At 34.1% G+C, this 25,667-nt stretch overlaps 1 protein-coding gene across 2 annotated transcripts; it reads right to left on the bottom strand.

Moving 5' to 3' along the window:
• Positions 1–3: 3 nt before the first annotated feature.
• Positions 4–17,124, bottom strand: PRR27 (proline rich 27). 2 transcript variants are annotated; one of them, XM_045450449.1, is made up of 6 exons: positions 16,959–17,124; positions 13,230–13,372; positions 9,831–9,959; positions 4,652–4,727; positions 3,759–4,228; positions 4–94 (listed from the first exon to the last, which is right to left on the bottom strand). In XM_045450449.1, the coding sequence occupies exons 4-6, from the start codon at positions 4,706–4,708 to the stop codon at positions 73–75; spliced, it is 549 nt and encodes a 182-aa protein (XP_045306405.1). In that variant the 5' UTR covers positions 4,709–4,727; positions 9,831–9,959; positions 13,230–13,372; positions 16,959–17,124; the 3' UTR covers positions 4–72. The 2 variants fall into 2 exon arrangements, 1 of the variants encoding a protein (XP_045306405.1); XR_006704850.1 differs by lacking the exons at positions 3,759–4,228; positions 4,652–4,727.
• Between the last annotated feature and the right edge of the window lie 8,543 nt (positions 17,125–25,667).

A 25,667-nucleotide genomic window follows, 5' to 3' on the forward strand; every position in this document is an offset into this window, starting at 1 on the left:
CAATATGTGAGACTGGTGTTTTTAATATACTAAATAAAAGTCTTTGGAAAAGAAAGTAAATATTTGTAGATCTCATTGATTTCTGCAACGGAATCTGAAAAAAAGGAAAAGAAGATATTAGTTTTATATAATAAAATTACAAAATTGCTCACACAGCAAAATTGCTTTTGTTTTTTTTATGATTTTAATGTTAAAGGACTCTATTGAAACAAATCCATGTTATGATTAAAATGCACATTTAAGACAATCAAGTTTTTCTTCTATCTTCTTGTATATATTATGCACAGTCTTATAACAATTTATTTTACAGTGCAATTTTAATTCAATATTTTTTATTATTAAAAAAATTTTTTTAATGTTTATTTGTTTCTGAGAGAGAGAGAGAGAGAGAGAGAGAGAGAGAGAAAGAGAGACAGAGTGTGAGTAGGGGAGGGGCAGACAGAGTAGAGGAAGACACAGAATTTGAAACAGGTTCCAGGCCCTGAGCTGTCAGCACAGAGCCTGATGCAGGGCTTGAACTTAGGAATGGCAAGGTTATGACCTAGGCCGAGGTCAAACACTTAACCAACTGAGCCACCCAGGAGCCCCTTAATTCAATATTATGCTTTATTTGCATGCATGTATATATTATACAGGATTCCTTTGTGTGAGGTCTTGGGTTCAGATCAACACAATCTTCTGATACTGAATGATTTGAAATAGAATTCCTTCTCTGCCTTGAGAGACATTTAGAAAATAGCATACTTTCTCTTTTAAGTTGTGAACTAAGTAAATATAGTAAGAAACTAAACATAAATGCTTACTGAAAATGTGAAATTATTACATTTGTCTAATATTTTGAACTAGTTCATTAACAATAATCTTTGTCTTATATAATAATAAAATAAGTAAAAACCCAAGGAATATGGTAGTATTAAAATTTTAAGTCTTTTAACTTCCTTGGCAAGAGCTGTCATTAAGAGGCATCACCAACAGTATTAACTGCCATCACATTTGATTTTCAATTCTACTTTAACTGCTGATATCACTTCAGTAGAAATTCTGATTTGACTGACAGTAAAACAAAGCCTTGCCATTTTCCTGTCCAATTTTATAACAGTACAATTAAAGCCGATTTGGGAAGGAATGAAAGAGAACTTGCAACGAGGGTAACCAAGTTTTTTGTTCAACAAGAGTAACCAACTCAGGTGGAATGAGTCCAAATGAGCTTTTTGAACAATGCCTTTCTTCCCAGGACAATGTTTAATGGGGGATGGATGTAGTTTTGTGGGGGAAAGGGGTGGGGACTGGGAGATTTCACATCTAAATGTTTGTGTTTGTTTTCTGAGACAGTGGGTTTTGGTGTGGGGTAAGGATGGAACTTGATTGGGTAGCATACAGAACGATCTGTGACAACTTTAGCGATGGTTCCTCTTCTCCACAATTCAACCCCCATACCTCCTATGGAAGTTTCTTCCTTATACAGACCACTATTATTTTAGAATATTTATCATAATCAATTTGGATCAGGTTAAGAAAGATCTATCTATGCAGTTCCTGAACTTCTTACACAGGACATGAGTTCATAATTGCAGAGATTTTCAGATGCAGGGTATCAATGCCTCTCCACACTCCACTTTCTTGGTTTCATGTCATAAAAATATATTCCCAGGTGATTTCAAATGATGAGATTTAGTCTATTTAATGTGTGATTTATTTATTTTAATGTTTATTTATTTTTGAAACAGACAGAAGGTGTGAGCAAGGAAGGGCAGAGAGCTAGGAAAACAGGATCCAAAACAGGCTCCATGCTGTTAACAGAGAGCCCAATGCGGGGCTCAAACTCTTGAACTCATGAACTGTCAGATCATGGCTTGAGCTGAAGTCAAATGCTCAACGGACTGAACCACCCAGGTGCCCCATAAGGTGTGATTTTGAAATCTCAGTATCATATATGACTTACAGAAACAAATGATTGTTATTCTCTTCTCTAGAAAATTTCATTTCTTTACCTAAAAAATAAATATCATGCATGCTAAATATACTTTATTTCATAATACTGGGCCTACATTTTCTGAATAATCTTTATTCTCTAAGAAACTGTATCCTGGTGATCTCTTTATAACTCATATTTAGAATACTCTATATTGCCATCATATTTAGTTTTTGAAAACAGAGAGTTGTTCAAAGCATTCTTCTCAATGAAGCTCCTTGATAAATCCCTTTGACTACAGGATAAAGTCCAAGTATTTGGCAGTGTTTTCAAGGCCCATTTTTATGTCTTGTTTCTTTTTATCCATAAGCTCCAACATTTCCCCTCTACCCCCATGTGGGCCACAAGCCTATGCTTGTAAATGGAAAGTGCTTTAGGTCAAAGCAACCCACTGAATGACTATGTTAACATGTGGAGCATTGTAGAATAAGGCTAGCTCTTTACACTCCTCTGGTGCCATGTCAAACCAGCTTTTAACTTGATCCTGATCTTTATCAAAAACAAAGGAACAGGAAGAGAATTTGTACCTCTTTGTAGGAAGCAGATGCTAAGAGTATTCCATTAGTGGCAATGTACTGAAGAAATTATTCACTGGTGGATTTAAGCTCCCATTTCTTTTCTGCCTGTGCCCAGAATTTAGAGTATCTTCTACGTAGTTTGGAATCCCACTTTCCCTTTTATAAAATAGCCCAGTTGCTTGGACCACATATACTAAAACTTAGGGAATAGGTGCTTCCTAAAGATTTTTTAAAGACGGATTGTCTTAAAAAAGTCTGGAGAACTATACTTTAGGTCAAGATGAGTAACAGGAATTGGATTTACACCCTTACTTGAAGCAAATTTTTAAAAATGTACCACGTATATGAGAAACAACAGTTTCTCGAGATCTGAACATTAAGCTAGGAAAGACAGCGATCCCTAAGAGACGGGAAACAAATGAAGTGAACCCTACGATCGTCCTAGCTTACTGCTTGGAGAGTTTCCAGGCCTTCATTAAGGGAGATGGAGATAGGAGCCCAGGAAGACAAGGTAGCTGAAATTCACAGGGCAGAGCATCGGAGCAGAAAGAGAGGGACAAAGATATACATACAAAGATCTAAAGAGGTTATCCTCATATTTTCGACTAAGTATAGATTATTCATATGGATATACCACCTGAGGCCAGGTAAAGAACCACCTGAAAGACAAAATGGAAAAATATCTGGTGTTCACATAGGGCAGGGGAAAGTTTTTGATCTCATAAGAGTGAAAAAAAAATCTCAAAATTCACAGGGCGTAAGCTTGAGTACTCAGAACGGTTTGATCCCCGTGATGGGAAAAATTAGCCTTAGATAAGAATGTTCCTTTGTTCCTGCTTAATAAGGCTTGTAACCTAATGCCATCTTAAAATAAAGCCCTTGAATATGTGTATATGTGAAGACCAATGGTTTCCCCTAATTTCAAAATAATTACGCTGAGTGAAAGAAGCCAGACACAAGAGTATTTACAGTCTTGTCCTACTTCCGCGCAGTTCTAGAAAATGCAAACCAACCTGTGGTGACAGAAAAGAGGTTGGGGATAAGAGAAAGGGGAGGGTGGGATTTTTTTTTTCTATTGATATGTACATATGTGAAAACTTATCAAAGTGTACCTTTTCAGTACCTATAGTGTGCTGTATGCTAACTGTATCTTAATAAAGCTGTTCAAAATGTTTAAGCTGATATTTGTTTGCTTATGGAGAGATTCAGTTTCTTTCTCTCTCCTTCAAATTCCATGCATCACAGGAGTTAAGATTTAGGCAACCCACCTAGTCAAAAGTGGAAGGCTGAGGTTCTGGGGCAACAGGTTTGGCATCGTCAGGCTCAATCTCCCCAGGGTCAACTGCAACAGGTTCTGGGTTTGGAGGTGGTGTAGTACACGTGTGGATACTTGAGGTATAACTACATAAGGTTCAGCAGCAGTAGGCAGGGGAGCATTGAGTGAGAAGAAAGGTCCTTCGGGTTTATGTGAGTTAGGGACAAAGTGGAGAGATTCCCTAGGAGGAGGAGAGGGGATCCACCAAGCAGTGGCAGGAAAACTAGGAATGTGGTGGAAGGGGTCTCCAGGAGAGGTGAGAATCCAGGGAAATGAGGGCACCCCTGTATCAGGGTCAGGATTCTCAGGGTAAGGGGGGATTTTATTCTCTGAAGGACGAAAAGGAGGAGCAAAATCCCTGTCTGACATGGGATAAGGAATATTCAGAGATGGGTTAAGTGGGTAATGATTGCCACCATAATCCTAAAGGAGAAGCAAAGAAGTCAAAGTTGATTGTTTTTATCTATCCTATCTATATATTACTTACGTTATGACTGTAATGATATATGATGAGTGAAGATTATTTTTGTAACAATTCCAATGGAATCTCTTTCTCAAGGCTAATACGCTTCTGTAATTTTTGAATTAGGAGACTAATAATTTCTTGAGAAAACTGAATAAATCTCAATTTAGGGAGAAATATTTTGTGTTTCAGCAAATCAGAGTGTTTTAAACTGCACAATATGCCAGCTTAGGCCAGGACAAAAAGAGAAAGAGAGAGTGTGTGCAGTATAGGATTGGTATTTCCAGGCCTCCTTCTCTGTGCCCTCCGCCCCAGCCCACTGATCTCATTGCCCGCTCCTGAGAAGTCCAAAGTGCCCCACCGAAGCATTCACTTTGTTATACCTCTTCCAGGTGCCCTTTTGATCTCCTTCCCATCCAGCAGCATCCAATTCCACTCATCAAAGCCTAGTATCTCAAACTGTTATTAAGAAGGAAAGCAGACTGGATGTGGATGAGTGACTACTGGCGTTTTTTTTTTTTTAAATTGAGATATAATTGACTATAGTTAATACTGTATTGTATATTTGAAAACTGTTAGGACAGTAGAGCTTAAAAGTATTTGTCACACACACACACACAAAATAAATAAATAACAAAAGCTTTCACCACAAGGAAAAAATTGTAACTATGTAGTAATGGATGTTAACTCAATGTGGTGATCATTTTGCAACATATACTGCTGGCTTTCATATTTAGTTTTCCCTGTGGTGTTTGTGTTTTAAGTGATATTATTAATGTTGCTGATGCATTTACTGTTAAATTTCACATGATTTCTTTCAGTATAAGTGTTGACACATTTCCCTCCAGTTGCTATCCAGATTTGTCTATTACATGTATGTAAGATTATCGGGGGGCTGCAAGGTCATAAAATTACGTAGAAATTTACAAAAAGTTAAGACACGTCTTGGTCTCATCTACATGACATTTTATTTCCTATCATAAATTTGTCAGTTTCCATGAGCAATTTTGAAACATATTGGTTTATATATCAAGTTCCTAGATTCTTTGATACATTGCATAGTTCAATTATAATTTAAGGAATTCTAAATGTGTATAGCATAAATATTTTAAAATATAATAAACTATATATATAATATTTTTAATGTGTTTATGTTAATGCTTACCAGTTGATGAACTTATTTCATTTACATATATACCAAGCTAACTAGTCAACGGCAGACACCATTTATGAACTAGACCCAATTTCATATTTGTTAGAAAATACTGCCTTCTTTATCATCATTACTTTTCTATTATGTATAACTTTATACAACTAATTTTCAGTTTAAAGCATTTAATCTTAAGTGTGGGGAGTGTAACTGGGCAAGATATCAGTATGAATAAGAAAATTACAGGATGTATAAATATACATGTGCCTATATTTATATATGCATTTTAAATGAGCCCATCATAGCAAGAAAAGAGAACATGTTTCTAAATTACTTTCCAAGCCTGTCAAGGAAAAACATAATACTGAGTTACAGTAAAACCTTGGTTTCAGAGCATAATTTGTTCCAAAACAAGCTAGTAATCCAAAGCGCTTATATATCAAAGAGAATTTCAAGAACCATTGTGATCATGTAACATTCAGCATCACGTACTATTCGTATTGCAAGACTTATCTCGTTTGTTAAGTTAAAATTTATTAGAAATGTTTGCTCATCTTGCGGAACACTCGTGGAACAAATTACTCGCAATCCAAGGTTTTACTATATTTAACATCATTAGAAAATACTATTTTAAAAAGAAAATAATAGAGAATGCATTTTAACATCTTGTAATACAAGCAAATATGAATATATTTTTTACCTTTTCACCAGATGTGAGAAATTTCTGAAACAACAAAGAAAATAGTGTTTATTTTAAACTTCATGCCCTTGAAAAATATTGTTCTTTAGATCTCTACCTATATTCAGTGATCATAACTGACAAAACTCTCCAAGTAACTTGGGATTTTCTTTCTTAAGTGGTACAGTTATTTGCCTTGTTTTCCCGTGACTATGTAGACTCTTCTGTTATTCTAAATACTTCTTAAAAACTAGATACTGAATAGCCAATATTAATGTTCTATTAGTGCCAATGTTTTCACACAATCATTAAATTTCTCATACATATTTATTTATAAACCTTCATACATAGGGCACCAAATATTTTGATTCAATTTTGTGACTAGTTGCTTGTATAGACCAGTTATTTACATTAGAACATTATTTGTGTTTACCACAAAATCCCCTGTGACTAAACTAGGCTTTGCAATATAAATTCTCAGAAAATACAGATGTTTCCTCATCAGCTTTGGGATAGTTAAGCTTTTTGTCGATGGATATTCAAGGATTTATTTTTTAAAAGTATAAAATGAGTGCCTACTATGTGCTAAGTGCTAGACATTGGGTTCCTAGGTACTGGAAAGAACAAACAAGGTTTCTTTGTTCAGGGATGATTTCTAGGCCTCCCAGCTAGTCCAGCTTCCTCATTAAAATTTAATATCGTATAAAAACAAAACACATGAATAAAAAGTAAAGTAAGATCTATAAATACAGAGAACAAATTGATTCTTGCCAGAGGGAAGGGGTAGAGGGGATGGGTAAAATGGGTGAACGGGAGAGGCGCCTGGGTGGGTCAGTTAGTTAAGCCTTGGAGTTTGACTCAGGTCATGATCTGGCTGCTCATGGGTTTGAGCTCCTCATGGGGCTCTGTGCTGACAGCTCAGAGCCTGGAGACTGTTTTAGGTTCTGTGTGTCTGGTCTCATTTTGCCCCTCCTCTGCTCATGCTCTGTATCTCTCTCTCTCTCATAACAGTAAAAAAATTAAAATAAAAAAATGGGTGAATGGGAGAGAGAGATAGAGACTTATGAAATGAGTAAGTCATGGGAATCAATAGCACAGCATAGGGAACATGGCGAATGGTGTTACGTAGCACTGTGTGGTGACAGATGGTGGCTAACCCTGCAGTGAGCACAGCATAGCATATACAGAAGTTGACTCACTATGTTGTATACCCAAAACTAATGTAACATTGTGTGCCAACTATACTCAAATAAAAAATTGACAAAAAAGAATTTAATATCGTATATGATATTTCTTTCCAATTTTAGGTTGGTTTCTTGAATTACTGAGTTAAAAATGTTTGCTTATGCATCATATTTTCATTTTAAGGTATGATGCGTGATGCACAAGTGATACATGTTCCAGAGTGTTCACACAGACAAATGTCAGTGAGTTGTATTTGTGACCACACAGTCCTAGACTCTTATAATTAAAACATCAATTCTTATAAGAAATTCAAAGTAACACCTCCTACTGTTCTCATTTTAACGATTATTTCAAAACCTTTCCATTCCTTTGCCATATATCTCATGGTATTAGGTCAAAAGTGTGCACATCCAGACCGTATCTCTTGGCTTTCCTTTGCTGGATAGTCATGTTTCTCTACTGCATACTTGTAGATGGTACAAGTATAATTTTCTTTGCACACTTCTGTTATCAGCATTTGAGGCAAAAATGACAACTTACAAAAAGTCATATACTAGTCAATCGATGAATGCTGTGGCCTCATACATAGGGGTAATTTGTGGGTATTTTCTGCACAGAAATCATCTAGCTCTTTGGGACACATTGTTCCTATTAGTAATTCCTAGATCATGCTATCTTCTACTGTAATCTTTCATACAGGCAAAATCTTTCTGGATTCATTCCTTAATTTGTTCAAATAAATTTAGTACCTTGTCATAAATTTTATTGGGCATAGGAAAATATTTATCACTCTGCAGAGGGAGTGCCCTTACTTAATACTTCTGCTCATTGAAAAGAAATAAAGACCCCATGGGAAATATGTTAAACACAAATATATTTGTACTCCATAAACATTTTTCAATCAAATTTAACAGCAACAGTAGTCATAAAATTGCATTGTAAAGAAATCCAAGACTTTTAAAATGTAAGATACACTTTAAGGTAAAAACAAGCACATTCATATGCAAATGAAAAAAGTTTTACCTCATGAACATGGAAGAAGCACTTCTAAAACAAAGGAAAAATTAATTCCCTATGGCTATTTGACAACATCTGCACCCAGATCTCCATATTACTGAAGAATTTGTACAGTCTTATTAGTATAGTTTCTTTATTTTTGAAGTATGAATCACTAGTATAAATTGTTTGTTATTGTTATCAACATATGGTTTAGAACTAAGTACGTGCCCTCAAAAGTTTTACTTTGGCTGATGGATTTTGATTTGTATTTTTCTACGTGTACATCAATCTTCCCAACCAACTGAAAGATGATTCAGCTGTTATTCATATACCTGGTTTTACTGCTCCCTTTCACCTCTCAGGTTTTGCTTGCATTATGTGTGTGTGTATGTGTGTGTGTGTGTGTGTGTGTGTGTGTGTGCACTTGCACTTGTGTGTATATGTGTCACTTCTTTACAGTTGCAGGATCATATATTCAGTTGTTCTTCAATTAAGCTTCAATATATTTTAGAAATTCACCACAGATTATGCACAAGATAAGAATAAAAAATAGTGGAAAACTCATCATTTGCTATTTTAAGAATTAGAATTTAATTAATTTTAAGAGATAGGATAATATCTTGAAATTTGCACAGGGTGACAATAATAATTGTAAAATAGTTAACAATATCAAGTAGCATTTAGGTTCCTATTGTATCCTAAGTATTCTGCCAAGCACTTTAGATAATTATTTAATTCCCAAAACGGTTCTATGAGGTAGGTGTCATAATTTTCTCCTTTTACAAAGGACGATGTTTAGCGCACTCATTGGCTAGGATTGAAAATTTTCCTACAGCTATTTTTTTTTTGCAGCACAGTCTCATTTGTTTATGCCACGTTGAAGGTTGCTATGTCCATTTAAGCATTAAGTATATTTAAGTATACTCCACCAAATATTCCTTATGACTCTACCTAAATACCTTCAGCAATGAAACATCACTCCCACAGGAAGCCCAAGCCAGCTTTCCATAATTTGAAGACATAGACTCTTAAAATAATCTACATGGATTCTGATTCCATGTAACTTTATCTTCCTGTAGCCCACTGCATTTTTGTACTAACCTCTTCTCCTTGCTGGGTAGCCATTTTCAGTTAACACAACTTTATTATTTTATTTTTTTAAATTTCTTTTGAAAAGTTTGTCACAACACGGGGACCTGGCTGGCTCAGTCAGTTAAGCATCCAGCTCTTGATTTCTGCTCAGGTCATGATCTCTCTGTTCCTGGGATCCAGCCCCGTGTGTTGGACTTTCGCAGAGCCTGCATGGGATTCTGTCTTCTGTCTCTCTTTTCTCCTCCCCCCACTCCTATGTGCTCTCATTCTCTCAAAATACGTAAACTTTTTTTTTAAAGAAAAGTTTGTTACAACAAAACTCATGCCTATTAACATGTCTCTCTGCTGCACTATTATCAAGACTATAATAACTTATGTCATTAACATGAATCCCTCCCTATCTACAATTATTCAATGGTTATACTGTGGCTATAATTTTAGAAGTCTATTTACTTACCTTTGTAAAAGCAACACACAAGATGCAGGACCATAATAGAAGCTTCATTTTGAGTGATCTTATGAAGATTAATTGTATAGTGGTTGTTTCAGAAAATATACAATGTATATCTTAGTTATTTCTCTTTTCCTAGAGAGAGATAAAAGAATGCATGGCTTTATTAGTCTGAGTAGAAGCACCCTTAGCAGAAAATTTGGTCCTGCTATTAATTACTGTCCCCATGACCTAACAGGAATGATGCTACAACTCAAATTACCTGCTTTTGCAAATGTCCTTCAATAATTAATTGGCTTCTAACCAAACTTCTTTAAGTGGGAGTGAATTGATTTAGTTACATAGGGATACATTTTTACAATTAATTTGTCATGGAGGGCTTAGCATAAACCATAACCAAGGTATGTGCCTTGGTTAGGCTCAATCTTCTTCAAAGATAGTAAACTCAATCTCTAGTTGGTTGATTATTGGTTTATGTCTTCTCCCTTCTTCAAAATCATAAATTATCTCCCCTCTTAACAAAAAGTCAACATACAGACTTTTATATAATTTTATATATTAATATTTAATAATATATTTAATATATTATTTATTACTTATATATACCATACATATATATAATTACACATTATTATATATTATATATTTCTTATTTATATATTATTTATTATTATTAATATATATTATCAAATAATGTATTATTTGATAATATATACAATTTATTTAATATATATTACAATATATTACAATATACAATATGTTACAATATATTATAATATATATCATTATAGACATTTATATAATATTATTTAGTACCTCAAATGTGAAAAAATATGAATGCCCAATATGAAGTAATTTATTAGGAATAATAATATCACGTTCATGATATATTGCCAAATGAATATTCAGATGTTAAATATAACTAACATATTTAATGGGCTATTTCTAGTTATGGGTGATTTTAAAAATAATTTAAGTAATTCATTTTATATTCTATAGTCTATAATGTTTTTGTGAAGTGAAAATGTATTACTTGTATGCTAAGTATACAAAGCATATTCTAATAATACGAAATGTTTTCAAGTTTTAGTTGAGACTGTGAATGCTTAATTACCTAATTTGTAACAAGACCTAGGCTGCAAAATTATATTCATGGGCAAAGCCCTGGAAATTATATACTCCATCCATTTCTCAAAACATATTTTTTATTTTAGGTCACTTGTTTACCTGTTCAACATGGTTTTGACCACATATTGGATGATCTTTGCTGTAATGTTCTTTGGTATTATACATCTGTTTTTTTGTTTTGCTTTGTGTTTTTTTTTTTATTTTGAGAGACTATGTACGAAAGACATCAATAGGTTTTATATTGTTTTTAGGTAGTAAAAATATAGGAGACAAAGATCTGTGCCTCATTCTCTCTCCCAATAAGTAGCACTGAAGAAATTCCTGACAGGCCCGAATACTTAGCTTTTCTTCAGCTATGGATACACTTTCATGTCCTAGCTACATTGATATTACTTATCTCTTGTTTTTGCATTTATTTTTGTTTGTTGCTTACCAGCAATTTCATAGTCAAATATCTTGGCCATATTTAGAACTCTACAGGGCATGTGGCACCTCATTTGGAGATGCTTACCTCATCTCTGGCTTTATCTTATTTCCCCCAGTCTTGTTTTGTCCTCATCAAAATACTTATACCTTTTTTAAAAAATCCTGTTTTACTTATTTTGCAAGCTGTCTTAAGTCCTTTCAAAATGGGTTATATTATAAACAGAGGAACAAATTAACCAATCAAACAAATCTCCTAAAATTGTTTACAGTGACAAAATTCCCCTCTGCTATATTTTAACATTTTTGTAAAAAGAACATAAAAATGTTAGTTGGTGAAACAAAAATATCATGAATTTATACCTAAAGAAGATAACACTGTAGCCTTCAATATAGACCAATTATTTTTAAAGTGGCCTGTGCTTCATGGTAGACCCTAAAGATTAACAATATAAAGTTAACTGATGTATTCATTGATCTCTCTAAAACCATTCCTTTTAGCTTTTTCTGGGTTTCTGAAACAGGAGTATTTAATTGCTTGGTTCCAGATTTTCATATACATATTATATGACAAATGTCTAATTTGCCATAATACTAATTGTCATATTGTCTAATAATTATCTAATAATTTTCATATTACGTGGCACTAGAATAACTTAGAAGAACCCATCCCTTATCCCACTATTATTTTGGGAACCTATCAATTTGATTATATACAAAGGCTCCAAAACATAGATAAATATAGATTAAAAAACTATGAGAAAAAATGCATATTCACCTTTTTAAATGTGGTTTGGAAAGAAATTCTATATTAGTAGTTCAAATAATGCCATCTTAAATTATTATATTACAGATAACCCAATAAGCATAGTTTTACTTAATTTATATTTTGCCTTAATGTGGCTATTAAATTAACAAAGCTCTTATGCATTAGCAATTCTATTAAAGATGAATAAGCATTTCTTCTTCATAAAGAATTTAAAGAATAAAGTTTTCCTATAAGAATAATAACAAAGGATAGCTCAATTATAATTTTAGAGTTCTAAAAAAATCAAAAATGGAAAAATTCCAGATTTATCAACGTTTAAAAATCCCTCCCTTGTCCCACTGTCTAAATTTATTTATTTATTTATTTATTTTTTTTTTTAAGTTTTATTATTTTTTTTTCAACGTTTATTTATTTTTGGGACAGAGAGAGACAGAGCATGAACAGGGGAGGGGCAGAGAGAGAGGGAGACACAGAATCGGAAACAGGCTCCAGGCTCTGAGCCATCAGCCCAGAGCCCGACGCGGGGCTCGAACTCACGGACCGCGAGATCGTGACCTGGCTGAAGTCGGACGCTTAACCGACTGCGCCACCCAGGCACCCCTCTAAATTTATTTATCTACTCATATATCACTTGTGATTTAGTCTTTTGAATCCTCCAGAAGGAAAAAAAAATTTATGTTTCATTCAATTAATAATTTTCCAATCTCCTTTTCCTCAATTTTTTTTCCTTTGAATAGCTTTTAAGTGAGAGGGGATTATTTGACCCCACTCTTCAGTTCTTCAGAACATGAGAATTCCTGAGTAGAACAAACCTATCCTTTTAGGGTTTATGTGAACTCCTGAGTCCAGTCTGAACCTAAAGAATAAAAAAAAAATCCTGTACTTAGTCTTCTCTTATGTAGTCTTAAAGTGATATTCAGATATGTGGTGGATTAGATTTACATACCACCCTGTGTTACTAACTTCTTCAAACCTGGAGAGAACGTAAATATGACATGCATTTATAGTCACCCTATTAACTGAGACCTAAGGGAGAATCTTTCAATAACGGAAGCATCTTTATATGGGGGTGGAGGGAAGGATACCTTGTTTCCAGGATGGAAACTAATGGCTGTAGATTTGATCTTGCTCTGGACACTGTGCCTCAGTCCCTTTCCTCCGGGGGTACTTATAAGAAGTCTTTAATTTAATGTTACTTCTCTTGTTTTGAAATAAATCAGCTTCATATCTGAAAAAATAAAAACCTATGAGTTTTACTTATTTGGCTGTAAATTATTCCCCTTATTTCACAGCATCATAAAATCAGGGAAATTCCCATAATGTGGCAGTAAAAGACAAATTGAGAACTGTATTAAACTTAAACACTAAATACATTTTGAAATATTAATTACTGGATTGTTGACATTAATTAGAAAGGGTGATGAAGGAATTTTATACTTTATTTTATGTTAAATACGGAATAAAATGGTTTAACATAAATATTTTTTAAAAATACCAGTGTGGTGGGGGTGCCTGGGTGGCTCAGTTGGTTAAACATCTAACTTCAGCTCAGGTCATGATCTTGCAGTTCGTGGGTTAGACTCCTGCATCAGGTTCTGTGCTGACAGCTCAGGGCCTGGTGCCTGCTTCAGATTCTGTGTCTCCCTCTGTCTCTGCCCCTCCTCTGCTTGCTCTCTCTCTCTCAAAAATAAACATTAAAAAAAATAATAAATAAATAAAATAAAATAAAACAAAATAAAAACAGTGTGGTGTCTTTTTCTATATTAGTGTTACAAACATGAATTACCAACTATGAATAAATATTAAAAACTTAAAGAGCTCTTCTGTCTTGTATATTTATTATTGACAACCATGTATTTCTAGCAATATGCAATATAAATAAGAAATGATAAAAGACAGTACTGGCTGGCAGTGCCCAAGTCATAAAGTAATGTGAAGTGATTTAGCTTGAATCATAGACAGGACTGTAGTATTTGTTAGAATGAGAGAACCCTCTTTTCCAAATATGTAACTTTCTTTCTGTGGAATCAATTAGCATAAACCCCCCTCACTAATGACCTCACAGAAGGAAAAGTGTTCACATACAACTATAAAAATTTTAACCGTATTATCTACTAAACTACAACATATTTCTGACATTCAGCCAAAAAAAAAATGATGTGTGTGTGTGTGTGTGTGTGTGTGTGTGTATGTATATACATGACAAACAGGAAGGCAAGAAAGAGCAGTCTACAGATTAAAAAAAGCAATCGTCAGAACACGGGTGAGTTATTACAGTGACTTGTTGGAACCAACAAACAAAGAATGTAAATAATTTTGAATAATATATTGAAGAATCTAATGGTAAGGTAGACAAGACACAAGATCACATAGGTAATTTCAGCACAGAGAGGGAAACTATAAGAAAGAATGAAATGGAAATGCTAGAAATAAAGGTTGACTAACAAAGAAAAAGAATGTATTTGGTTAGCTCATCAGTAGGCTCAACGCAGCCCAGGAAAGACACAGAGAACTTGAAGATAAGTTTCCTTCTTTCTTTCCTCCGTCCTTCCCTTCCTACCTCCCTCCCTTTCTTACTTCCATCCTTCCTTTTTTCTTTCTTTCCTTTCTTTTTTTTCCTTCCTTTTTTTCCTTCACCTGATCATTCACTTAGACACATAGTACTGTTCTAGACCCTAGAGAATATGAGAAATGCAACCCAGTGGATAAAAAATAATCTGGGAACAAAATTAAAATAAGGCCTTTGGAATTTAAAGCTCCAAAGATGCCACTTTTTTATGTATGAAGAAGTTAAAAAGGCGTAACTTAATTAATCCTCTATCTCAGACTGTTATACTAAAAAAATGGGTGCTATTAATTCTACTTCATGATTCAACAGGATGGGAAACCTATGGATTATATTTGACCGTTGGATAGAATGGACATGAAAAATAAGCTTACCAGTAGCTTTCTTTTGTTATATACAATATCGTACTTCACGAACAGTAGGTGATTTTAGAATAGTGATGGACCAGAACATACTTTGTGCTTTTGTAGTAATGGAAATAGGATGCCTTTTTCTCCGTTACTGACAGCTACTCTCTTGGAATGGTCAAGGTTTTTAATTTACTAGAGAAATAACAATATACTACTGGGGTATCTGGGTGGCTCAGTTGGTTAAGCATTCGACTTCAGCTCAGGTCATGATCTCAGTTTATGAGTTCGAGCCCCATATTGGGCCCTCTGCTGACAGCTCAGAGCCTGGAGCCTGCTTCGGATTCTGGGTCTCTCTCTCTCTCTCTGCCCCTCCCCTGCTCATACTCTGTCTCTCTCTCTCTCTCTTTCTCAAAAATGAATAAACATTTAAAAAAATATATATACTACTAAGTATTATTGCTATAAGTATGCAAAAATTGGCCCTATTTTTGTAATGTTTTCCTACTTCAATATTTTCAAAATCTCTTCTAATCGCCAATGAAATAAACTTGGATCTGGAGAGACTGAATCATTGACAAATCTTTGAAAATTATTTAGAAATCACCAAAAGGAGCTGTAATAGCTGCTGTGTTCCAGTTTAATTTACTATAATAAAATGTTAGGTCAGGGGCATCTGGGTGTCTCAGTTGGTTGAGTGTCTGGCTCTTGATTTTGACTCAGGTCGTGATCCCAGGATGGGATGGAGCCCTGCACCAGGCTTCATGCCGAGCATTGAGCCTGCTTTGGATCCCTCACTCTGCCCTCTCCCTCTCCCTCTGCCCCTCTCCCCCACTCACTCTCTCCCTCATGTGCGTGGCTCGCTCTCTCTCTCTTTCTCTCTCAAATAAATAAATAAATAAATAAATAAATAAATTTTAAAAATTAGGTCTAAAATATATGGAATAACTGAGACTTTATCTGAATAGTGGATAATGTTTTGTCTACTAGGGAGTCAAGTGAAACTACTTACACATTGCTCCTCATATCGCTCACATTTTAATTTGGGAAGCCAACAAATATATACATATTTAGGAGTCAGCTGGGTTCCCCTCCCTAAATTTGAGGGACAGCAGTTATAGAGCTGAATCTAGAGAACTGGGAGCTGATTTTAATTGGCTGATTACATGTAGCAATTAAAATGGTTAAAGTGGATAAGATCATACAGGAAAAAAATGTACAGTTAAAAAGAAGTGGTTGAAGTCAGAGTCCTAGAGAACATTACTGTTTTATACAAGGAGAGGAGTGCATGCAAAATACCTGGAAGAAATAGCTAAAGAAAGATTTAAAAAAATTACCAGGAAATGAATCTTAATCGATAGTTACAAATAGAATAGTGCCCTGGGGGCAATTTACTCATTTTCTACTACAATTTCCTCATCTGCAAGGAATATTAATCTTTATTAGTAATGTAATGGTAATATTAATAGTTGTAAGTTTAATTGAGGCAAATATATAAAGTACCCTGCATATAGATGCTCAGTCGGTTTCAGATATTATAATCACTCTTATTATTTTTGCCACAATCTATTAAAAAGGAGAGATTACAGAGGAAATTTTTAAAAGCATCAAAAGAGTTATCTTTGACGTAGAGGAAGGTCACTATATTCGTAGAGACTTGAAGGAGACAGTTAAAGTCATATCGAGAGTTATCAAGTTATTGATATATTGTACTAGGTAGTGGGTAGTATTTAGGCTGGATGGGCTCAATATAGTCTGTGAAATAAAAAGGGAAGTTATTTTCTAGTAAGATGAATTGGAAGTGTAAGAAGAGTTGAGGAAGGCAGATAACTCTAATGCCAACAAGACAAAGTTTGATAAGTGGTCTTTGGTGACCAAAAAAGTTTAGAAAACTAACTTACTTTAGGATTCATCTGCTTGGATGGAGTGACAGTAGAAACCAAGTTCATGTTTGGGTGTTTTCCAGGTAAGACTAAGTGCAGAGAGGCAGGAGGGTTACAGGTACCATCAAGATGATATTTGAAATAAGGATAAAGTCTGGGCTGTATAAGAAAGGGAGTGAGGCCAATAGGGAATAGAGAGAATGGAATATAATCAGAGTGTTAAGGCATGGAGTATTCTGTGAAGACAAAGAACAATTCTCTTAGCTTCTTCCTGTTCCACCATTTCAAAGTATATGTCATATGTTACTTCCTTCTGAAAAAAACTTTGTGTTCATATTGAATAAGAAAGGACATGAGGATAAGAAGGATTGGATAGAATGGAGTATAATGGAAGGATTAAATGATTGGAACATTCTATGAAATCAAAGGAACAGTGTCAAATTTTCAAGTCTTTTCACCAAAGACACATGTCGTATAATGTCACTATCCTGTGTACACCCCTCCCGTGTCTTCCCATCACAACCAAATGCATAACACAAATTTCTAAGCTCAATAGCCTTCATTTTTATCCCTTACTTTCTGATCTCTAATCTAGTTTTCTTTAACTTTCCCTTCCCTCTGTCTTCTCTGGGTATTTTCATCCACAGTTTTTCCTTATAATACATGCATGTACCCACTTATTTGTATTTTGTGTTTCTTCATTTGTTAGATACCAATAAAAGGGGGGGTGCTTAGAAAGTTTATGTTCCCAATGCCTGACTCCCTTCTTCAGTAAGACAATGTAAACTGAGAGGAGTGAGGGTTTGTGGTTGAGGCTATGGCAAGTTATGAGCATGAATGAGAGAGATGGTAGAATGATAGCTGAATAAAACTTTGAACCCAACTGTGGCTGGAGAATATAATCTGTAGTGTTCCAAGTTATCCATTATGAGAAGTAAAATCTAAGTGTACAGTTATGTCAGTGAGCCAAGCTCATTTAAAGTCAATTGTTACAGGACTCTTTATAATATTAAAAGCCTAGTGGGCCAGTCTGAACAATGGAAATGATGATTACACACCTAAGACTGCAATTGAAATTTTATTTTGGGGGAAAAAAGGTGGTTCTATAACTCAGAAAGAATGATGAAAATATCTTAAATAATCATCAGCCCAGTTTGTATGAAACCACAATACAGACCCAATACACTCAACATGAACTAACAGGAAAAGTATAAACTATTCGGGAAATATTCTGCACAGTCTTCCTTTGGCTCAACATTTCTGCCCTATTAATAGGTCTGTCCAAGCATGCTGGTAGTAATGAAGTAATATGGTAGATAAGAAAATGTAGAAGATAGATTTTCCAGCCAAACCTAAAAGAAAAAAAGACAATCCTGTATTACCTATTAAGATTTATTTCCAGAAATAATGTATGTCTGTATATAGAACACACAAATACGCAACCATTCTCGTCTGGCAGAATATTATTATTTATAAGCATTTTTAGTTATTTTCTACTACCCAAATGATATCTAGCATTTAGTAGGATTTTAATAACTATTTGTTGAATAATTAATGAGTGGATGAAAGTTAATAGCCAGGTTCTTTAATCTAGCATACAAAAGTAGTGTTCATATTTATTTATTAAATGGTAAACATTTACATTTTCAGCCAACTTTAATGGAATACTTACTGTTATTTTCCAAAATGTTTATTAGTCATAAAATATTGCTGTTTCCTATGTTTTAATTCTTTTGATCTAAGTGCAATATAGATTTTAGTAAAGGAATTTTATTGTGATGAATGACTTTGGGCTGATATTTTAAGAAATCACTTTACAATGATTAAAGTCTTCAGAATCTATTGTACATTTTTTTTTTTTAGTTTCTCTGTTTCTTTTGTAATTTTTGTAATTTTTCTGTCAATTCAGTATCTTCTGCCTTATTCCTGCCCGCCCCCCCACCATTGGCTTGCTTAGTCTATTTCTAATTATATGAGAGGACTTAGTTGAGGACTTAACTCCAATACATCACTTGATCTTCCTGTACTACCATATCTTCATGCCTCTAACTTAGCATTTAGCACATTGTATTGTCATTTTTGCGTCCTTGTGTAGAACAGAGCTTAACGAGGGCAAATTTTTTTTTTTAATTTTTTTTTTCAACGTTTATTTATTTTTGGGACAGAGAGAGACAGAGCATGAACGGGGGAGGGGCAGAGAGAGAGGGAGACACAGAATCGGAAACAGGCTCCAGGCTCTGAGCCATCATCCCAGAGCCCGACGCGGGGCTCGAACTCACGGACCGCGAGATCGTGACCTGGCTGAAGTCGGACGCTTAACCGACTGCGCCACCCAGGCGCCCCACGAGGGCAAATTTGGGATCTTATTTCTATCCCTTTCATGTGTGTCACATGATAGAGCACATGATCAGCTTTTTAGAAATGTAGAAAATATATAAATGATGGTAGCAAGGGGAGTATTGCTATTTATAAAATACAACTGTATTTTCAGCTCTTACCCATAGTAGTTACATTAGTATTTTGTAAGTTTATTTTTAATTATTTTGAGAAAGAAAGATACAAGTTGGGGAGGGTCAGAGAGAGCGGGGACAGAAAACCAAGCAGGTTCCTGCTGTCAGTGCAGAGGTGGATGCAGGTTTAAACTCACGAACCATGAGATCATGACCTGAGTCAAAATGGAGTTGGACACTTAACCTACTGAGCCACCCAGGCACTGCTGTATTTTTCTCATAGAAGATTGTTTAGTGAATCTGACTCTTTTTCATTATTAGAAGGACAAAAATGACATGACAAAGCAAATCAAGTTTGTGACAATGTACCTAAAGTTAAAGTATCCTCTCAAAAAATAGCCTATCTGGACTTTGGGTACAGTGTGGCATTGGTAGTGGAAGGTTTGAGCCCTAGGGCCAGAAATCTGTATTAGACTCTTGGCTCTTCAACTTTTGCGGGGTGATCACTAACAACTTACTTAACTTCCATGGGCCTCAGTTTTCTTATTTCAAATTGGCTGATCATATTAACTACCTCATAGGTTTTTTTTGTAAGCATGAAAGTAGTTAATGTAGGCAAAGGACTTAGAACAGTGACCAGCACATGGTAAATGCCTTAATACATTACTGTTATTACTAATTTCTCTGAAGCCTACTTTGCTCTGTTGCATATAAAAAGAACAAAGTGATAAATTGAAGGAGACAGAATTCTAAGACAGGAAATAACATATACTGTAAGGAAAATATAAGAAAAATTAAAGGTGAATACATAAAAGCAACACTGATGTTCATTGGTTTCCTTGGATCTCCACCATGGCTTTAAAGCAGTGGTTACAATATCAAAAAAGTAAACTAGGAAAAGTAGGTTTTGGGTATCAAAAAAAAAATGATTTTTTTTCCAGAGAAAATGATGCAGAGAATTTATTTTAAAATGGCTTGACTTGTGCAGGAAACTCCCTTGATAATTATATATTTTCCAAACAGAAATGCTGAGTCATCACTTCTTGGCTCAACTCAAAGATATGGGTAAACATCTTTGTGGACATTAAGTTTGTGACAGTTTCCGCTCAATGCCATTGCTTCTGGCTGAATGCATCATCAGCTACAGAGAAAATTTCTTATAATTTATTTTCTTAATTTATTTATTATATGTTTTATAAAATATTTATAAAACACATGAAATAGGTACACAGGTAACTTACATTTATGAATCAACAATTCTTATGCAAAATATAAAATACTTCACAAGCTAAATTATTCTTTAATTAAAATTGAAACTACATTGCTTAATGATATTAAGGTCACATTCTTCACATAAAAATTCTATTTTAAATAATTATTTATGTTTTAAGCCTAAAGGCACTTACCAAAAGAAGTAGAAGCTGTTAATTCAAGATTCTTAAAAGTGTCTCTTTAAAAGAGAAAGAAATGACATGTTTTAGCTAAATGTTTATAATAACAAACAAAAATAATATTTAAATCTCCATGGAAATATTTAGAACAGATTTTAGGCATCTCATAGTCAAACTATAGATACCAAATTCTTATTTTCTCTAATAATGTGGAAGATATCTTTAAATGCTACATGTATATCTAAGAAACTAAATCATGTTTTAAAAATATCTGAGGAATGAAGTGACTTATTCAAAATCAAAAGCTTAGTTATGTCAAGTCTTCTGACTCTAAATTCTATATTACTTATATTAAATTGTCAGTTCTCTGGGTTCAATTTCTTGCTCTCTCATTTATTGTTCATGTTGAAAAAGAATGTTTCCTAAGTCACATTTTTAAAAAACAATTAAATAAAGGAGAAATGTTAAATAGAGCATGGACTACTTTTTAGAATTTGAGATACATAAAATGGAAACAGTATTCTCTGTTAAGTACCGCTAAAAACTGCTGTAGGTATCAATTGAAATTTTATAAGCAAATACATCAGAAATTTAAATCTAATGTAAATGCAATTTATCATTATAATTATTTTTATTATAGCTGTATTTGCACCATATAATTTATAATTCAATTTCCAGCCTAGAAATACTTAATTTTGTTTTATCTTCTAAATAGAATCTGTTGGAATTTTATTTCTCTATTTCATTTCCTCAACTTATTTTTACTACAAAAGATAAGTCCATTTTTTAAATTAAAAATGAAAAGGGAGAACTTACCAGAGTAGGGGTAATTTGGTAAGCATTTATCTTATTGTGATTCCATGGTTTCAATGCTGCCTGATATTGCTGAACGGTCTTGAGATATTGGGGCAGGGTGAACTTCTGATAATATTGGTTGATTTCGTTCTAGAAAAAAATGTAAGTAATTGTCCTAATATTTCATGTACCAGAGCATACCTGGACATAACCAAAAAACCCTAAAACTTGGTTTGTTTGGGTAAATTCTAAATGATACTAAAGGACCTAAAGCAAAGAAAGCTAATTCATGAAATGTTATTTCTATATTTGCATTCATAGAATGAACTATAGAATTGAGAATATTCTTGGTTAATTCAGGCTTCAAGCCCAAAATACTTAAAGAAGAAGTACTTGTAAGAAGGCAAGAGGATAATATTCTTTGCTAAAATAAGTTTCTCAGATTGTGGTTGCATTTCCAGGATCAGTAGAAAAACATGGTTTCCTTACAGTCGTATACATAGAATGTGTGATTAGATTTAGTAGAATCTGTGACACTGAACCAATTATTAATCTGAGTGTCACCTTGTAGAAGTAAATGAATTCAATAGAGAGCAATTTGCAGAGAGCCTGTCACCTATTTTATGATTAATATATATTTCCCTCCTCCATGTTCTATTTTGAAGCATCTATGTGGGCCTGACTGTAGATTACTGTAGGGATTAAAACTGGAATTAAGCACAGAGGCATCTCCCTTCAGGATAATTTCCTGTTTTTCTAAAATGGACAGTTGGTGGGTTTTTAGAATAACCAGGGGATAATGGCAGGTGGACACATGCAATGCAATGATACAGTTGATTCTATGGGAGAATATTTTCCAACAGTTTTGACAGAGTATAAGGAAGAGTTTTATTGAAATTAGAATTTATTAAAAACAGTTGTTGAGAGGAATGGAGTTCAGCGATGTTCATCTAGTCGAGTTATGTTATAAATGTTTGTATGGAAAATTTACCCAAAGTGTTAGGTACTTCTTTTCTTCTTCAGTCAGCTCAATTTTCTGTTAATGATAAAAATAAACTGTGATAAATAAAAAAAAAATGGGACGGTATTCAGTTAATTTGGTTTGAATGAAAATTACTTACTTTGGTGAGTACTTCAGTTGACTCCTTAAGGAAAGAAAATAAGAATCAGCTTTACTTGGATAGCCCACCAGTAATTTCATCTATGTCATTACAGAAGGGAACTAGAGCTAATTATTTTAATAATTAAAGGCTTAAGCCGTGGCTGCCAAGAAACAAAGTGCTACTTTATAGGAATTTATTATGACTTAAGTGAGTTTTAATATTCATTATCAGAGCATTCTTTATGTCAACATAAAGATCCTTGGCTGAAAATATGTTTTGTTTAAAATATTCTATTTACGTTGTTCATATAATGTCAAATTCTCATACAGTATAGGCAGATGCAAACTAAATAGAGGGAGAATGAGTGAGAGAGAAAGAGAGAGAAGAAAGAAAAATGATGCAGGCCTGTGGAGGTATGTGGCAAAACCTGTTTGCCATTTCCAGAAAGACTACTGTTTTTTCTTAGTGCCCACGGGCCCAATCTTGAGTTTGAGAGAAAGGGTAACACATGCTTGTGAGGCACTGAGGAAGAAGATGTTGGACTGTGCCTCAGGTCACAAGACTCTGGGCCACAATCCATGCTTCATTTTCTCTTGAGATGTTTTCCCACTATGTTCATGGACTTGACTCATTCTATTACAGCAGGTGTTCTTGTACCTGTGATTTACACGATACATAACCCAAACCAATATTCAACCCCTAAACAATATGAGAGGGAATCAGGGTAAATTGCAAGATCCTGATTTGCCATTGACTTATTTAAAAAATGCATGTTTGCAATGAACCAGAGTTCAGCTATACATTATCAAAAGTATGAGATAGAACAAAACACTTGACTGTGTACATAATTCATTTCAAATCTCTAAAATGATTTTGAGTCTGTATATATTTCTTATGAAGGTTTGTCTTTATTGACAATATTTGCTTATTGGATATTTTGATATGGCTCTGTTTAAAAATTAGCAATACTTAATTTACTTAAAATAATTAACCAGTACAGGGAAGCACAGTATTTCTCAATAAACTATTAGGTTATTTTATTTTGTTTTATTTATTTTATTTTATTTTATTTTATTTTATTTTATTTTATTTTATTTTTTAAAATGTTTATTTATTTTTGAGAAAGAGTGCGTGAACAGGGGAGGGGAAGAAAGAGAGGGAGACAAGAGACAGCAGAATCCCAAGCAGGTCCTGTGCTGTCAACACAGAGCTTGATGTGGGGCTGGAAACCAGGAACCAGGAGATCATCAAGAGTGATGTTTAACCGACTGAGTTAACACCTGAGCCAGGTGACCCTTGGCTGTTTCATTCTAAAAGTATCATTTCACGGGGTGCCCGGGTGGCTCAGTCAGTTGACCATCCGACTCTTGACTTTAGCTCAGGTCATGATCTCACGATTTGTGGGTTTGAGACCCACCTTGGTCTCTGCACTGAGAGCATGGAGGCTGCTTGGGATTCTGTCTCCCTCTCCTCCCTCCCCACCCCTTTCTTTCTCTCTCTCATGAAATAAATTTTTTAAAAAAGTATCATTTCCTTCACTAGATGAGCTGCTAGAAGATTTCTTAAGAAATAAGATCATCATTATCCTTATCATCATCAAAATTTGGGGACCAAGGTAATTAAATCCTTAGCAGTATATTCTTAATATTCATGAAATTAAAGATCTTTCTGGGGGCACGTGGGTGGCTCAGTAGGTTGGGCTTCTGACTTCGGCTCAGGTAGTGATCTCACGGTCTGTGAGTTCGAGCCCCCAGTCTGGCTCTGTGCTGACAGCTCAGATCCTGGAGCCTGCTTTGGATTCTGTGTCTCCCTCTCTCTCTCTGCCCTTCCCCCACTCACACTCTGTCTCTCAAAAATGAATAAATGTTAAAAAAATTAAATAAAAGATCTTTCTCATATTACAAGCATATTAGTACGATAGGTGAAAAAGGATTGCAGTAAAATTTCAGTTAAAAAAATAATAAAAACTAGTTGTTTTTTTTTTTTTTTTAAGAAGCAGTGGGAATCGCCTATTTATGCCACAAGGAAGAGTCTTGTTTACATGCAAGAAAGAATTTAAGCTACTTGAGAAACCCAACATTAAAAGGTAGAGAGAAATTATATTTTTAAGTAACTTAAAAATATCACTCTGTTTTATTAAAAAAAGAGCATTTTATATAGGCCTAATTATTACTATTTTAATATTAGCTTTGAAAAAATATGAATTAAATATAGCTTTATATAGTATCAATATCTTACCATATCAACAGTCTTCCCTGAGGTTTCCTTAAAGAAATAAAAAAAGAATTAGATACTTTATTCCCACTGTATTGATTATACATAATTTACTCTTGAATATATAGGGAAAAAAAACTCCTCTTCATAAAGAGGAAGAATATAATTAAACTTATTTTTATTGATTCTTTTAATTGTGGTTAAATACCCAAGATCTAAGATCACGTAAGATCTAAGATCACGTAAATATATATACATTTAAAAATTTGTTTTTTAATGTTTATTTATTTTTGAGAGACAGAGCACGGGAGGAACAGAGAGAGAGGGTGACAAGGAATCTGCAGCAGGCTCCAGGCTCTCAGCTGTCAGCACAGAGCCAGGTGTGGGGCTCGAACCCATGAACTGTGAGATCATAACCTGAGCCAGAGTCTGGAGCTTAACCGACTAAGCCACCCAGGTGCCCCTATATTTCTTAAACGAATGATGAATGACATATCTCATTAATGAAACAACAAATAGATAAATAAATCTTATCTGACTGGTATGCATAACTACATTATTTTCCTGCCTATGTAAATATAAAATAAATAATACTTATTGCATAGCCATAACAAAATAAAAAATAATTTCTTAAATATATTTAGTATAAATGGTTTTGATTTATTTCCTGAGATAAGCTGCCAGATTCCTTTAAAATTTCTTAAATTACACATTTTAATCTTATTTTAAAAATTGTTATATTTTCGTTTCTTTTTTGGACTTTATTCATTCTCA

The sequence above is a fragment of the Leopardus geoffroyi genome, chromosome B1 (assembly GCF_018350155.1).
Source record: "Leopardus geoffroyi isolate Oge1 chromosome B1, O.geoffroyi_Oge1_pat1.0, whole genome shotgun sequence".
Lineage (NCBI taxonomy): Eukaryota > Metazoa > Chordata > Mammalia > Carnivora > Felidae > Leopardus > Leopardus geoffroyi.